Below are 17,270 nucleotides of genomic sequence, written 5' to 3' on the forward strand. Positions count from 1 at the left end.
CATTTTTTTTGATTAACCCACGCCCCATAGCAAATATACATTCTCACCAAGAAGTGTACACGTGCAAAAAAAAAAAATGCTGAGACGAGGAAAGCCTTCAAAATGGCAAATTATCTTGCTTGAGCGTAACAATGACGGAGAACTGAGGCATTTTGTAAACGTCTCTCTGTACGGGAGGTCGGCGTGGGATGCGAGCCAGTTCTGGGAACACGTTTCTTCAGGAAGACTGACGTAGCAGAGGGATCGTTCCCTACTGTACTTGCCTGTCACCCCCCCCCCAACCCACCCCCCGCCACTGTTAATCAGTGGCTCCTCCTCGACATTCCCACAATAGAGCTATCATTAAACCCGTCGTGTTACACTTTGGCTTGACAGTGCGCCTTTATCTCTGCGCAAGCTTAATTAATTTGCTCGCCATAGAGCCGAATGTTGCAGAGCGGCAACGGTGGCTTGTGCTGAATGCGAGCAGCCGTTTCCATTGTGTGTATGTGCGCGTTTGTGTGTTCAAGGTGGGGGGGGATGGGTACACCTGTCTCAGGTTTCATCCGGCCGGCTGAGCGTGTTGCTGAGGCAACTCGTTTGCCGTGTTTTAAAACAGGCGATGTAGGTCAGTTGCCGTCGTGTGATTTAGAATGCTGAACCATGATCTTGCTTGTGATATCGGCTAGCATGATGTCATTGCATCGCAGTCAGTGTCACGCGCCGTGAATTCCAACAGGATGTTTCAAATTCTCTCTTGGTTCTTATCCAAGGTGTTACAATTCATGTTGTTCCCGCTCCATTACTGTTATGAAGTCATTATAAGTGTGGATTGGACTGCAGCAGGTTAACTAACCCGGTGAATAATGAATTCTGCCATTGGTGAGAAAGTACCGTATTGGCCCGAATATAAGACGGTGTTTTTTTGCATTGAAATAAGACTGAAAAAAGTGGGGGTCGTCTTATATTCGGGGTCTAGACATTATACCCATTCACGACGCTAGATGGCGGCAGATATCATTGAAGTGAATGTTGAACTTGACTCCCCAGGCCAAAGTCAACCCCTGTCACGAAGAATAAAAATAAAAATAGCGATAGCACGAAGAAGAAAATTTAAAAAATAGCGGTAAGAAAGAAAAGAGAAGAAAATAATAGAAGAGATAACAGGAAATGGAGAAACGTAGCGAGAATCTGGAGAAAAGTGAGTCGAAGATGGGCTGGGTTAATCGGCAGCTGAGGAGAAGTTATGATGTCATTTACATTTCAAAAACCAGAAGCCATTCATTTGCGAATGTGATTGCACTTTAGTTGACATATTTAAATGTTCAGATATTAAGATTTAAATGAGGCAAAATAACTTTTTCTCTCAAATATATTGTTAGAATCATTTGTTTCATATGTACTGTAATTATTTTCTGTATCGAAATTAATTTGGTGATTAAAAAGTCTTTTTTCAAACTTAAGCCTTGAAAAAGAGGGGGTCGTCTTATAATCAGGGCCGTCTTATATACGGACCAATACGGTAACCCGAACTAAGCGGCGAATGAGATTGGAATGAAAATGACGTCTTGACTTAACCCGACCCCGCCTCCTTCAAACAAAGCTTTGTCTTTTGCCATGGAGTGGGTGGGGTGGATTGAAGTCAACCTGTAAATTTCCTGCCTTGTGAGTTATATCAAAAGCCTATCGGACGCCGAAGGAAACGCTGGAAACCGGGACTTGTGGTGTGAGGTTTCACGTCAGACTCTCGTTTCTCCTGCCGTTTTGTGTTGAACGCAATTTCTGTTGTCCGACAGAGGCTGAAAAAAAAATCATATTTTGGGTCGGGTGTAATCAGCTGTTTTTTGGATGCGGACGGAGCCACACAGGGGCTGGGGTGGCGGTGCCAAGTGCTTGCTCCCGAACCCTCAGGTAATAAGAGCCACTCAGCTGCATATCAGCCAGCAAGTTCGAGGATTAACTCCCACTGCCCCCCCCCTCCACACCTTCCGTCTCTTTTACGCTAGCTACATTTTACACAACTTAATCCCTTGCTTCAACTCTCTCCCTCCTTTTGTTTTGATTTGGCCAGATGAACGGCACTTTCGGGCGGGTCCGCGGAGAGAGCTCGCCAAGGGGGGGGGGCAGAGGCGTCGAAACAACTCTTCTCCGGTGGCGATGGCCCCCGATGAGCGTATTACCCGGGCTAATGTGAGGGGAAACGATATCGCCTGGCTTTCTCGTAAATTTGCACATTGATGTTACTCGAGGACAAGAGGGCTTACGATCCAGGGCCAGGCCCCCCCCACTCACTCCGCCTACTATTGTAACTGTACTATGAGCCCTGCAGACTGTCGCTGCGCTGAGGCTATGAGATAACCACTTCCCATTGTGAGAAAAGGCTGTCGAAGCTTTGTTCGTGCTCCCCCCCCCCCCCCCTCTTTCCCGCTCTCTGGTACAAATATATAAAAAGCTTCAGCCGCGATTGCAGAAATAGTTCTGTCACTATAATTAGATGTAAACAGTCAAACCAGACTCTCAAGCTCGCTCTGTCTCACTGGCCCCACGGCCTCCTGGGAAGCAAGACGTGTTCGTGCGTGTGACAACCGCACGCGCGCGTGTGTGTGTGCGTGTGTCACTTTGCCATGCACCAGCGAGTGTATGACAGCATGTGACAATGCTCATCCAATCTCGCTTTTTGCGCCGCTCCCCGTTCCGTCCTTCTTGTGAAAACACACCATCTCGCTCAGCCCTTCCCCAAACTCCCACACCCCGACCGCGTCTCACCGGAGAGCGGGGGGAGGTCAGCGGGCCGCGCTTCGGCGAGCCGAGAGGACGAATGCGCGCGGCGCCGGCAGACAAACGCACATCTGTTGCTGAGCGGAGCGTCGTTTAGCTTCGCATCGTCGCAACATGCGCTGCAGTCGCAGAGAGGAGATAGTGTAGCCTAGTGGCCACATGGAAAAAAAAGAAAATAAAAAGAAAGAATAGGTTCAAGAACTGGTTACGGGTGAGGACAGATCAACAAAGCGCATGGCGAAATGAAAAGAGTTCAGTTTGTAAAACAAGCCTTTTGACATAAAAATGAGACAGGCAGGGAAACGTGAGTTTTTTTTTTAATCAAAGTCATCAGGAGCAAAAGAGACCAGGACAGAGGAGGAAGAATGAAAACCGAGCAACAAGTCCCCTTTGGATTGAGGATGAGGCAGCTGGTTGGAGCGTCTCTCCTGAGACTTATTAAAATGAAATTCCTGACGCTAATCTTTGTTTTTCTCACCAATGGCCTGACACGTCCTTAAAGTAGCATGCGGCGCGGATATTTAATAGCAAATCTCTGCATCTGTTTAGCGGCACGCCTCGACAGCTAATGAAAGGTGGCCCATTACTTGAGTCGAGCCGCGCACACCATCTGCATTTTCTGGATCGTAGTCCCCCCCCCCCCCCCGCACCCCCACCCCAATTAAAATACAAACGGCTCCGAGCGGAGAAGCATGTACGAGAACACGCGGCGCCTTCGCTTGGGCACAGACCTCCGCCAAGGCCTTCCATCCATCCATCGATTTGCAATTGTTGCTAGTTAGGCTTGTGACACATGCTGGAGAAGCCTGTCTTGGTCACATTTACCGTTTGGAGTCTTCGTTGTAGTCAACACTCATGTTTATGGAACGGAGGAGGAACGTAATGAATTCACCGTGCTTCCCCAAGCGAAAAAAAAAAAATCCATAACTCGGATCACCAAACAGGCCTTCATTACACGCGGCCCGATGATTCACGGCAGTTCGTACAAATGTCGGGCTTCGGTCAATGAGATTGAATTCGGCTCGATTCAACTCTTAACACGTTTGCCCTGAGAGCAAGTTGGTTGTTATTGTGTGCGTGTGGGTATTCGACATTCGTCCCGGGTTATTTCTATCCCGGGGCATTGAATCGATGGGAACTGGAACGCTCTGTTGTTCTTGGAAGATGGTTCGCCTTTCATCCGAGAAGGCTCCATCAATTTAAGACTTGGTTCGGACGGGCCAGGCTGGGCTGGTGTCGAAACCCAAATGTTTACCCAACAAGTTGGAGGCATCCCCCCGTCACTAATTTGAGATCGTGTCAACGCTGTGAGCCAAACCTTGGTAGCAGAAGGAGGTCATGGCAGGGCTCCAGATTGCCCCTCAATGGTGGCATTTATGTGTCATGTGTGCAATCGGTAAGCGTGGCATTTTTAAAAACAAAAAGCTGAATGAGAAGAATGCCGAAGAAGAAAGTCCTGCAAGACTGTGACGTGATTCGATTAAAACAATTACAATTTACAATTATAGATGTAGGACTACCATTGGCTGAAATAGAGAAGAGTGCAGGCTCGGTGGCCAAAATGCAGACGACTACATGTGCACAGTAAGTCAGTGAATGGGGGGGGGGGTGTCATTGAATGTGCATAGTGGGGGTAAAAAGAGCATGCTGAGATCATTTTACTTATAAAATTTGTACTGGTGGCTTGGTCGGGCCAGCGACAGTGAAATTCGGTTGGCCCGACACAGTTGCATGGTGGCCCCGGGCCATTGAGCCACTGTTAATGTCGGACCTTGCATATATCGATTAAATCCGTTTAAAAGCAGCCCGAACCGCCTCACCTGTTTGCAGTTGATTGACAAATTTATCTCTTCACGTTTGTTTTTTTTTTGTGGTACCAATCCCTTGCTAGTCACTTAAAATGAACTGATTCTATGCTCAAACAAAAATCTCGAAACTGGCTAGACCGTCCATGGCTCAACAATAATATTCAGAACCGCAGGATAGTCGATTTTAACCCCAAATGATCTCAACTGAGCAGCCGCTACATCGTTTCCCCTTATCCAGATCCTGCCCCAGCGATACATCAAGTTTTGCGGCTACGTCGGTTTTGCTTAATCCCGCAAACAAACAATCTAGCAGGCAAACATATGGCCACCAAAACCTCCCAAGGAGAAAGCTCTCCGCAAACACATGAACAACTGCAAGGCTCCTTGTATGCAAAAGAAATGTGACTAGTTTTTTTGGGGGGGGGGCTGTGTCCCTTGGTTGGTGGCCTCTAGTCATGCTGTATTAAAAGCAGGAATCCTGACGGGAGAACTCTTCCTCCCGCAGATCCAGCGGGGACAGACTTAGACGTTGGAGGGTTAACAATGCACCTGTCTGGGTCTCCAAACCAACCGCAGGGTGCCTGGCTCAAATCAGGCTGTCTTGGAGAGTGCGCATACACACACACACACATGCGTGCAAACCCCAGCGTGTTGTTTCTCGCCACAAATCTGCCGACAACAATGGGGCACAACGGCTCCCTTTTTGTTCCCCCTCACCCATCGCTTCCAATAATACATTTGAAATTAAAAAAAAAAATTAATCTGGATTTTCTGCATGAGCCGTTAATAATGCCCAACAGCTGTCACATGCGACGCGGCCGCTCGCTGAGGTGGGCTGCACAATACAAATCAGAAAAGAGCAGTATCAAAAACAAAGCAATAAAAAGAAATATGATCGTTACTGGTTATTTCCAGTTTTGTTGGTCATGCGAAGTGAACAAATACTTTGGAAACCCAGCTGGATTCTTCTCTTTCTCTATGCCGAGCACAAAAATAGATGGTGGGGGTTTTGGTTGCGAAATTGAGTGCCCCGAAAGCTGACACAAGAGGCCGCTCGGCCGTCCGCCCCTCTCGTCCTTTGTGTTTCGGCGCGGCGTACACACCCCGTGCTTCGGGCCAGAGGGCTTTGTGGCACCGCGCCACGCGGTGTGGTGTGGGTGGCGTAGCATTTGAAGTGCCCTCTCGGAGGCGGCGTGGCCGTTCGCTGGCCAAAATCCTCTTTTGCTTTTCCGCCCGCTCATGATGCGCTTGCTTTTTTTGCAGGCTGATTTTCTCATGGATTCAAAGTAAAAATGGGATGCAAAAATTCTATACATCCCTTTTACCCAACAATTTGGGTTACCCGCAAAATTCTCATTGGGGAATCAATCCGTTCAACTGAACAACATTTCCACGGCAGCATATTGAACCGAATACTGCTCGTTGGAGTTCCTCCATTTGAGGCTCATGTCATGCTGGCCTCTTTTTGGACAGCAAACGAGTCGAAACTGAATCAACAGCGCCTCTGCTGGTTGCACTCCCATTTTGACCTATCGCTTCCAGACGCCATTGTTCAACAATCAATCCCGCACAAGGGATTATTATGGCCATTCCAAATCTTAACGACAACATTCAGGCATATGCAGGCGGTGGGAATCGATGAAGTTGTCCAATTTGGTGGCGATCTGATGTCAGAAGACGTTTCGGGAGTTGGAATTTACTTGGATTCCAGTGGGAGTGTCGGGGAGACGGTGGCAACACCAGCGAGGTGCCCTTGTTCCCAGGCTAGACTTTGCAGGGGGGGTGATGCAATCTCGCAATAATTCCCAAACGAGCCTCCGACTGACGTTGGAGCCAACGCGGAAGGGCTTCCTTGTAGTTAGAGCAAAATGGATTTTGGCTCGAACCCGACGCTCTGTCAGTGTGCTTCCCCTTGCCGTTGCCACAGCGGGATACAAATGGCATATTCGATATAAATCTACAAAGTGCCCTATAGAAATGAATGAATGACATTCCGAGTCGTCATTCATCTTCAAAAGGCTATCGCCATCCAGTGTGACGGACTGCGACGCTCAAAGCCAACTACATGTTTTGAATTGAGCGCATGCTTCCATTACGATTATTACTTCACATCGTACGCTCAAGGCGATTGTTTTGAAAATGGGGCTGGGGCCTAATGGGGTAGTGAACCCCCCCCCCCCCCCTGAGCCAACAGATGGAGTCACTCTCACCATCACCTACAGAACTTGACGTCACTGTTTGAGATTGTTTAGCCTTGGCAAAGGTCTACGCTCTACCGAGGACCTCTCTTGTTTTTTTGGGGGCGCGGTTTTTTTTCCTCCCCAAGGGAAGTGAAACTGAAAAGACGTGGCGCGAATCTTTCCCTCCCTCATTCAGCATGTTGCCAAACTTGAAGCGGACCTTTTTTCAATTGGTTGAAAGTCGACGAAAATGTGCGATTGAAGCTCTTTTTCGGTGTTTCAACAGCTGGAGATGATCGGTTTTGTCAAATGAGCTCATTGTATGAGGATCGTTCAAATGTAGCCAGTTGGTTAATTATCTCTCACCGTGAAGTCTTGGTAAATGAACATTAGATGTCCATACTGTCACTGTCCAAAGTCCAAGTAAATATTGATTTTTAATTTTTGCGGTGTATATGTTATGCTACCTGTGTGGGGATCGATCAATAATATAAATTGGTGACAAAATATTACACTGACCAAATTTGGACATTCGATATTTCTGACCAGCAGCAAAAAAAAAAAAAAATTGTGGTGGCTTTTGGGGAGCCCAATCAAAGTACAGCCAGAGGCTTTTTTTGTGTTAAGTTTAAAAATACTGTACTTTGCATGCCAGGCCAGTAGGTGGCACAATCAGAAGCCATCTTGTGAATACCCCTGACGCCATATGATGAGACGGCCAAAACGATGCGTTTTTCTATTTTTTTTTTTTATAAGTTGTTGTAAACAACTCGACCGTCCCCCCCAACCCCCCCCCCCCCCCCCCCGCCCCACTCACTCGGCTTGATTCTTTTTAAAGGTCCGGGTCGTAAGCGGCCCTTTTGCTAATCCCTCCAGACACCTGCGTTTGTCTTTGAAGCGTCCTCAGACCCACGGGATATTCCAGCAATGAGACGTTCAATAAAAGTCTCCGTAAAGTTATTTATTCCCCTTTGCTTCAGAAAAAAGGTGGGTGGGGGCTGGGGGGGGAGGAGAGAGAAAGACGGCAGACAGCCCAGCTAACCTTTGAAGGGGGAAGCTGCTCGGACGTAAAAAACTGGGAGAATGACAGGGACATCCTACAAGAGAACAATAAAGGGGGTGGACAGGGCTGTTTTTTATCTTTAACAGCAGCCGTAAAACACACGCACAAAGCCGGGCCGGCCAACAATGGTCCGAGCTGAGGGGACGGCGGCTCGAGCCAAAGTGGCAGGAAGACGGCCGCTTCCCAGACACCGGGCTCTTCCTGCAAAGAACCATTCCGGGGGGCGAGCGGGGATGTTTGCGGAAAAGGGAAGTGAGGGGAGATGCAGAGGAAGTGGAAGTTTGAGCGTGCGGGATGACACAAATCTGACCTCTTGCCGTAGATCTTCCCCCCCCCCCATCCCCGCCCCACAGCTGCTTTCACATGAGCACACCTCCGGCAAGGCGCGGCGATTCAAACAATATGGCTGAAAGAGGAGCTCCCCCGCCCACCCCCTCGCTCCCCCCACCCCCTGCCATAAAGGCCGGCAGTAAAGACCGCTTTTCGTGCGTCTCCGCCGCAGCCAAGTGCAAACTGTCCCCCAAGTCAACAAAAGATAGCGTTACCCCTTCCACAGCTTGTCGACGGACTCGCTGAATTCGAGCCCATTAAATGACTTGACAGCTCGGCAAAAAAAAAGTTGATCAGCGGTCACGTTCGGGAAAGTGCAACCGTAAACCGGCCACCTGGCATGCGTCTCAAACGCTCCTAAAATGAAAATGGACTGACAAGGTCGCAGTGTTTTTTTTTTTCTTCTCAAAATCGGAATTTCTGATGCAATCTGGTGGTTTAGAGGAGCTTCGCTTTAGCCCACGGGTCAAACCCGATCCAGCACGCGACATCATTTTTTTGTGGCCCGCTGTAACAAATAATGTATCTACTTCATGTCTCTTTGCTGAAAATCTGTCCCAAAACATCATTTTTTTCTTTCCTTTTTGCAGCTATTATTTATTGAAATGTACCGTACATAATAACAAAATAATACATTGTGTATGCACTACAACCAGACGATTCATCAAAATATAATCGTGGTATCGTTTTTGGCATCTCTCAATCTTTAAAATATTCTAATCAAATAACGACAATTGTGAAAGAACCCTGAATGCACTATATAAATCAGAATGTATTGTATTGTATTGTATGTTCCTTGCGTAGCAAACATGCAGCGTCTGTGATTCTGCCGTCTCAAAGCGTCCATTCAAGCTGATAAAAAAACACCGCAGCTGTGGTTTACCGTAAAACTAAACCCACAGCAAAAACAATTCCATGCATTGTGTATTTATATGCAAAACATATTTTTAAAACATCCCATTGAAATATTAACGGGATACTAACATCAACTTTGCGAATCGTATTCCTTCAAATACGACTAATGATTTTGTGTAGATTCTCACCAGCAATCGAAATTTTGAATCGCTGCAAAACTTGTGGCTGATGGTCGTTCACTCACGAAAACTGCTTTTGGCGCCAGTTGGAGATCAAGTGGTCCGGGAAATGTATTTTTTGTCGGGAAAACTTGCGTGTGTTGTGGTGACAGAGACTCCGCACGCTTTGCTATTTGATCCTCGGGTAAATGGAATCATAAATATAGTTAATTACTACCAAAAACCCCGACACATACCTCATACTGCTTCATACTTTATCGGTCGGCTTGCCAACAGCGGCGGCCAGCTGAATCTCTTGTGCTTGTAAAATTTCCACATTTTTGATTGGTTGTTCCATCCGTAACGTCAAACCCTCGTTCACGGGCGATTTGAATTTTGAATCGGAACAAAACTAGTATTTGACACTTGGCCACTTGTGAAAACATGTTGTTGAACGCCATGTTGCTCGATGTGCGGCGGCCCCAGACTGTCCTCCGCAGCGTGAACATTTTTGCGCGCGTAATGAAACAAATAATTCCGTTTATAGGAGCAACACTGTATGCTGACACAATCTTATCACGGACACGACGGCTCACCTGATCACGATCATTGAAATATTCATTGTGTCTGTTAAATATTCATGTCAACCAGTATGCAAGTTAGTCCCCCGGGGGGGGATCCGACGCACTCGGCAAACAAGATACTCAGTCAGGCTAACGTTGCTAGCATAAAAGACAATGGACGCGGACGTTAATGACTTAAAACGGACATCCTACCCGAGAGGTTTTGTTTCTTTGAGTTTTTGAACACGACAATTTTCAGGGTTTTGATGTAACTACTTTTAGAATGCTTGTCATGAGTTAAAATTGTCTCTCTATTGGATAAAAAATGCTATTGGCATGTTAGCGGGTGGCCAGAACATCAGTTTTAGCCGGTGGGGGTTTGCTGCCACGGACACCACCGTGATATAAGTGTTGCATCGTGGTTACCGGATTGTTTTTACACAGCTACCAATCATCATTTCAGTTTGTGATTCCTTTTAGCATGAACAGTGGATAAAATATAAATTAGCGTACGTACATACGTGTACATAAATAGCCATTTTACTCTGATGACTACACGAGAACAAAAGCCTTTTCCAAAACGTAGCTTATTAAAAGTTGTTTTGCCACCTGACAACATTTTCATGTCGTCTCTCCTGGTGTCTTCTTTAGCTTTAAAAAAATATATGTATTTGAGATTAAAATGTAAATTGCCATGCATCAAAACCATAAAGCAAGTTGGGGCTCTGGGCCCACTTTAGTATTGTTTCAATGTGACCGAATACTTTTTAAAAATCGGCACGTAAAAGACATTGAGGGAGACGTAAGCCATCTCTGATTCCACTTTTTGGAGAACAAGTTCCGCACAACCCCCCCCCCCCCCCCCACCAGAACTAACATATCCTGGAACGCTAGATATAAATTTACCATACGTCACCCATAACACAACGAGATAAATACCCTGTTCGATAAATACGCATAAATACCCTAACCTACATTTGCACCGGTTTTCGCATGATTAGCAAACCAAACATAAAGACTAACAGCCCCACCACCCTTTTTTTTAATGTGGCCCTCGGCGGGAAAGTTTAGCACACCCCTGCCATGAAGCATCCATTTTAACACTTGAGATCTCATTTTAAATACGATATAATAAATGTCACATCGACAATAACTTGACAATGAATGTGGTGGTGTAAAAAGGAAGGAAAAAAATCATTTCTCTTTTAAAATACGCGACCGTCCTACCAAAATTCCAACAGAATAAAACGCAGACCTGAAAATGTGCCGGGAATCGAACAGATTTTGAGGGCTATATGAGATAACGTTCCCTCCAGTCACACCCCAAAGTGACGAGAGCGGAGAGAACAATAAGCCACCTGTGCCTTGACTGCGCTGGAGCGATGGCATTTTGCAGTCTTCACGGCGCAGCACAAAAGATAGTCGCTCCATCTTTTTGTGTGTGCGCGCATGCGGCGAAAGCAAACACGAACGGCGAAGCGATGAAAGGCTCATAAATTCTCGACATTCTTCATCATATATATAGATTTTTTTTCTTGCACGAATGACACGACTATATTTTGCAAACGCATTCGGAGTCTTCGTTTTCTGCTCTTTGTTATCTCGCCCTCCCTTTAAATCCAACCTGCCATTGAAAATGACTCGAGCTATTCATTGGTAACATGTGAACAAATTGAACACATTTTCATCCATAAATTAATATTTCTTTTGATGTTTTAGTGGGTGTCGAGATCACTCTCAAAACGAGTCGAACTTGAATGTCATGAAGAAATGTAAACATGGCAATAGTAGCAAAAATTGTAGTAACTCCAAAAGGATCATAGTTGCATGTTTTTTAAACATAGTATACACCGAGAATTTTTTTTTAAATGCACAACGATCATTTTTGATCCATTTCTCATGAGTTGAACTCAGAAATCTAAGATGTTATCTAAGAGGCCTCTTTCTCACGTTATTTTGTTCCCAAATCGGTCTGAATCTGTCAGCGCTTCTCCTTCACGAGATCAAAATATGATGCAGATAACCTCTCGACAACCAAAGCGGCCAACCATCAATCTAAAAAAAAACAGCAACACTACCATAAATTACTTCCTTTTCTTGCAATCAGGTAACTCAAATAACCCCCCACAAAACTTCATAATTGCATGATTTCTTAATGTATACGATGAACAACAAAAAAATGCACCACTTTTGTTTTATGCTCATGAGCAGATCTAAAAAAAAATGGATGCACACAAAAGGCCTCCTCTCCAACATTGGTCCCCAAATATGTTCAAGTGACTTTGCCGAGATAATCCATCCACCTCATGGGTGAGATGGATTGTTAGCATCCATTAATTAGCATCATGCCAAGATGCTAATTAGATGCTTACTGCACAGGTGTGCCTTAAGCTGCCCCCTCCCCCCAAAAAAATGACACTCTAAATCGTGCAGTTCTCTTCAGCGAGCACAATTTCCTGCTGACTGCAAGATCATGAAAAGCGGGAGCAAAAAGCCAAAAAAAATTTTCCTGTTCAGGATACACACATATAAAAAAAGACCAAAAAATGGGAGTGTCTCTGCAGCCGCTTTCTAAATGATAAATTAAAGCAGTGTCACAAATGTAAATACTCCCGAGTCACTTGTCAAAGCTGGCGCGTGCACCGCCAACACATTTGCACTCCGGCGCTTTGAAGGCCAACGCAGGAGGACGCCGAGGGGGGGGGTGGGGAACCACCCGACCCCTGACGCAGATTCCCCACTCGTCAACCCCCACCCATCGGTGCCCCCCCCCCACCCCCGCCGCACAAAGCCGCTCACCCACGCAGCCCCACGTCCCCGAGACGATGGCACCAACGCAAAGTGACAAAGCGTCGTTTTGCATGTGCGGCCGCGACCCTCCACAACGCGTGCCCAAGACGTCTTGTCAACAATGAAGGCCTTGATTGTCCGCAAACACAGCACTTGATCCTCAAAACCGTCATTCAAAGGACAGACAACAACACTGCCGTAATTTCTTCATGTTTTTATGGGGCGGCGTAGCAGAGATCACGTAGGGCGGAAGCATCAATATTCTGCGGGTTGTCGAAGGATTGGGGGGAGGAAGGCCTCGTGAGCTATTTGTTATGGGCTCGCAATTTGTTTGCGTAGGCTCTTAAATGTGATCAAAATGTGGCCTTAAAATGTCTTTAATTTGATCTCAATATGCATGCAGATACTCTACAGTAATGACTGTAAAAAAATATCCTTTTTGCATTGGTATCGTATCACTTCCGGCGCGGTATCGACGCGCATATCTATATATATATATATATTGATATCATGGCATATCGTCTCCTGTATCATTCATTGTGCAATCGCTGTATGGTCATACTAGTATCAAATATCTAGTATCATGTCTTACTGCGACACTTCCCACCGCTATTAGTTTTTCAAAAGACTAAAAAGGTTGCTAATGAAAATCGCAATCAAAAAACGACATTAAAGAGCATTAGTGTGGTATAGTTTTAATTGTCTTATTGTTGGGGGTTTTTTTTGGTAGTATCTCACCTTCATATCTAATTCAAGCGATATTGATTTTGTAAAATGTTAATGTGCTAAACAACCCTCAATATCCATGTGTGCGATTAAAAAAAAAGTATTTAAATATCACGATGGGTATCGTTTATAAGTCAATCGATGTATCGTGATACCACTGGTGTCAAGCAATCATGACTGCTGTGATTTCCACTCCTTTTAACCGGGTGTCCACTGCTGGGTTTTAAAAAGTATTCAAAAGGCAGTAAAACTAAATTGCAAAAATGAAGGCCATTAAAAGGAATGGCATTGCATTTTTATGAGGTATTCCATTTTATTTCTGTGTTGAAGGGTTTATCTTTCAAAGTTGGCCTGCCTGTTTGGGTTTCAAAAAACATTTTTTTTAAAAAGGATATAACATTTAACTTAAGCACTCGAACCTAACTAATTGCTTGAGATACCTTTGCAACCATGATAAACTTTACAAAATAAACCGATGATTTATTAGCTGGTATTTTGAACGGTTAGTGTCAACAGCCACTCCCTGCGTGCATCGATGAAAAATCATGACTTAAAAAAAAAATCAGCAGATTTACACTGCACAGAGCCACGCGCGCACGAATGCGAGTTCGGAACGGGGTGGGGGACAAACCTGAGTGTGGAGCCATCGGTATGTGTGACGGGTAGTACTTCCCCGCGGGGAAGTGACCGGTGTGCTGCACGGAGCTGTGGCCGGAGGGGGCGATCCGAGAGGTGGCTCGGTGCACCAAGGCGCCCCGCTCCGTGAGGAGGTGAGCCGGAGCCGCGAAGTCCCGTCCTTCCATTCCCGACAACGTCCAGTAATCCGCAATCCGGATGGGGCCCGGTGAAAAGAATCAAACGCAGTCCATATAATAATCCTCTCCTGCGGATCTGTGTGTTGCATTCAGTCGGTCGCGAAGCTCGTGGAGCCGAAAACGTCGCTCCGGATCATCTTTTCTGCCCAGTTAAAAAAAAATAAATAAAATGAAATCGAAATAATACAAGGCAAGCACAAAACAAGACATTAGTGCTGCTTCGGTGAATTTAGACTGCTTGATATTCTCTCCCTCTCCTTTTTTTTTGAGTGAAGATCCTAAAGGGACCTGCTCTCACGAACAAGCCGATTTTAACATGCCTCCGCCGGTCAAGCCTCCCTCCACTGATCGCTGCTACTTCCAGCCGTTTACTCACTCGTTATTCGGGACTAAACCAACCAAAAATTGGCAAAAATACCGTCATCTCTTCGTTTTCGACGTGCATCATCCTCCTATTGTCTCCACTATGCTGATTTAATTTTTTCATTTTGCACCCCAAAAAATGTTGGGGGGGGGGGGGGGGGGGAAATGCATCGCAGCCATTAAAACAGTTAGTTGGTTCCTAATTACAAGATTTGAGAAAAGATCACGTGAAAAAGAAGATGCGTGACATTTAAATTCAAAGATGCGTCATCAAGCTCTCGGTGCATGCATGTGTGTGTGTGTGGCGTGAGTGCAACCATTATCGTGCACTCGCACCGTGCACACGACATTCACATCGGGAAGTCAAGTGAACCACATTTGCTCTTATTATTAATAATATTGGACATGATTGTCCAACCACGATGTAAAATTTAGATTAAATTGCAACAAAAAAATCACTCCCACAAAAAGAATCACATTTACATTCATAAGATCCAATTTTGCACCCAGAAGGAGGGCAACATTACATTGAATTAAATCATATCATATAAACATTTCTTGTCATTTACGGGCCCCTAAATCCCTGCATGCAGACCCCCCACCCTACATGACCTCCTCCCATGCATGACACATACGCAAGCACACACACACACATGTTCACCTACACACACATTGGTCTCGTGCCGTGTGCTTCGTCCACAACAATAAAAATCTCCCACCTAGCCGAAAAGATGATGAAAGGCAACGTAGTGGGCTACTGTGCAAGCACATGTGCCCTCTGTGCGCGAAAGAGTAAGAAAATGGCTACTGCAAACAAGACAGCTGAGATTGTAATGGAGGTGAAGGAGAAACGAGGGGGGTGGGGGGGGCACACATCGGAGGCGAATGGCCGCCCGTCAGCTGCCTTTGTCTGGGCTTTGCATGCAGCCATTAGCCCGCCATGCTGGTGCTTCTAAACACGTCATCGACATCGCTGCTAAAAACGCCGTTTAAATTGCCGCAAATTTACCAAAGACTCGTTTTGTTGTTGTTTTTTTTTTATTTCCTCCGCGATGTTTAGTTTTGCATTGAATGTGCAACTCCCGTGCGTTGATAAAAAGTGCAATTTGTTTAAAAGCGTGCAAATAATCAACGCGGTTTAACATAATTGTTAAAATTACAGTCATTTTGAGCACGGGGGCGGGGGGGATTGAGGGTGGGGGGATAAATCAAATTATGTGGTAGTTTGTTTTGCATTCAATGGCTCGGACCGAGCTGCGGAAACGGGCGACCCTTCGTGACAAAGCCGCCCGGGAGGGAGTGAACCTCGGCCCGGGGAGAGCCAAGAGCATGACTCGCTGCTCCGATTTCGACTTCCCGAAGCACACCAATGGCTAATTTTTTTTTGCACATTCAACCACTATATTAATTAATTAATATTTGGTTAACTTACAGATATCTTACGTTCAATAAATAGATTAACTTCAAAAACGTAACGCCGGCAATAATAATTAAACACACGGTGACAAAAATCAGATTTTAATCTCAACGTCAAGAAATTCAAACAATCATAATAGTGACGTATTACGGTGTAAGGTAGGCGATTTTCAGATCCTTGCATTAATTCATATTTCCCCCCCAGTCCGAAGCCCCCAAATGCTGTTTATTTTTGACTATTACGCATCACGTTTCCATTTGAGACAGATTTTTAAAAATCCAGTTATACAATCAAACGGCGATATGTCTTCCCTGTATATTTTAATTCATTACATTCCATCATATATAGATTTTTTTTTATAAAAGGCACTACTTACTGGCATGTTAAATTGCTGCATACGAATGAATTAAAACCGCACAAATCACTGGAGGTGAGCCTGCAGGAAACAGTGCGACGCCCATTGAAAGTCGCCGTGAAACGGTCAGATGCAGCTAGGCCGGCCGAGCGGCTCCGGTATGTCCATGAGAGCCTCGGAGTCGGGATGCAGCGGGGACTGGGACGCTTTCGGCCTGGCTCGATCGCGCCTCCGACCTTCCAAGCGGCGCTTTTCTCTCCCCGTGCCTGGCGCCCGCGCGCACGGTCAACACGCGCTGCCATTGGTGGGATACCCGCATGCTAATGAGTTGCGAGGCCTGCGATTGGTCAATGGCGTTGACCAATCGCGCGTCGATTTGACTGCTCGACACGGAGGGACGCGGCAGATTTAAAGCACACGATGCTTTTGTTCACAATGCCCCGCTTGCAGGACAGGGGCGTGCAAAGCACAGAGGTGCCAGGGGGCCAACGCGTGAGCGTAAAACCCCTTCCAAAAATGACAATCGCTGGGCCGGGTGTTGATATGTAGCTAATAGCAGACATTTAAAGTGCCTTTGGTGTATTGACCCGTATTGTTTTGTGTTTTTTGTTATTGTAAAGTGTCCTTGGGTGTCTTGAAAGGCGCTTATAAATAAAATGTATTATTATTATTATTATAAATGAATGCCCCCCACCCCGCACTCTTAATTGGTAACACTCTAATAAGAATGTAATAAGTGTATTTTTAACGATAAAAATCGCACTCTACTGCATTTTCCTTTATACAAACAGTACTTCGGAGGAGGTAGTATCAAAACCTACCCCGACATAAACGCGAGAATAACACCACGGAGCAATGTTGAAATTTAACACCCATCTCTGACCCTGTTGTAATGAGATCGATTGTGTCACTATAAGTCAGACCACATGTCATCCTATGGATAAATGCCAGATTTTGCAGGATCTTGGTGTGAAAAGAAGCTATTCAATTCCGTCACACGAGGCCGCATTTCATCTGAAAAGGGGCGAAAACCCAGGTCGTTTTGGCCGCTCCTTGACATGACAATAGTGTTGTCGAGGCCGAACCTGGA

The 17,270-nt window shown here is 45.7% G+C and overlaps 1 protein-coding gene across 4 annotated transcripts in view; it reads right to left on the reverse strand.

Moving 5' to 3' along the window:
* The window catches only part of LOC127589228 (BAH and coiled-coil domain-containing protein 1), a 62,180-nt gene extending 45,730 nt beyond the window's left edge, over positions 1-16,450 (reverse strand). For all 4 annotated transcript variants that reach the window (XM_052048291.1, XM_052048290.1, XM_052048289.1 and 1 more), the window contains exons 1-2: positions 16,202-16,450; positions 13,862-14,187 (exon numbers count right to left, since the gene is read on the reverse strand). In XM_052048291.1, the coding sequence (XP_051904251.1) occupies positions 13,862-14,033 (172 nt within the window). In that variant the 5' untranslated portion in view covers positions 14,034-14,187; positions 16,202-16,450. The remainder of the gene's footprint in view (positions 1-13,861; positions 14,188-16,201) is intronic.
* Between the last annotated feature and the right edge of the window lie 820 nt (positions 16,451-17,270).

This window comes from Hippocampus zosterae, chromosome 17, assembly GCF_025434085.1.
Source record: "Hippocampus zosterae strain Florida chromosome 17, ASM2543408v3, whole genome shotgun sequence".
Lineage (NCBI taxonomy): Eukaryota > Metazoa > Chordata > Actinopteri > Syngnathiformes > Syngnathidae > Hippocampus > Hippocampus zosterae.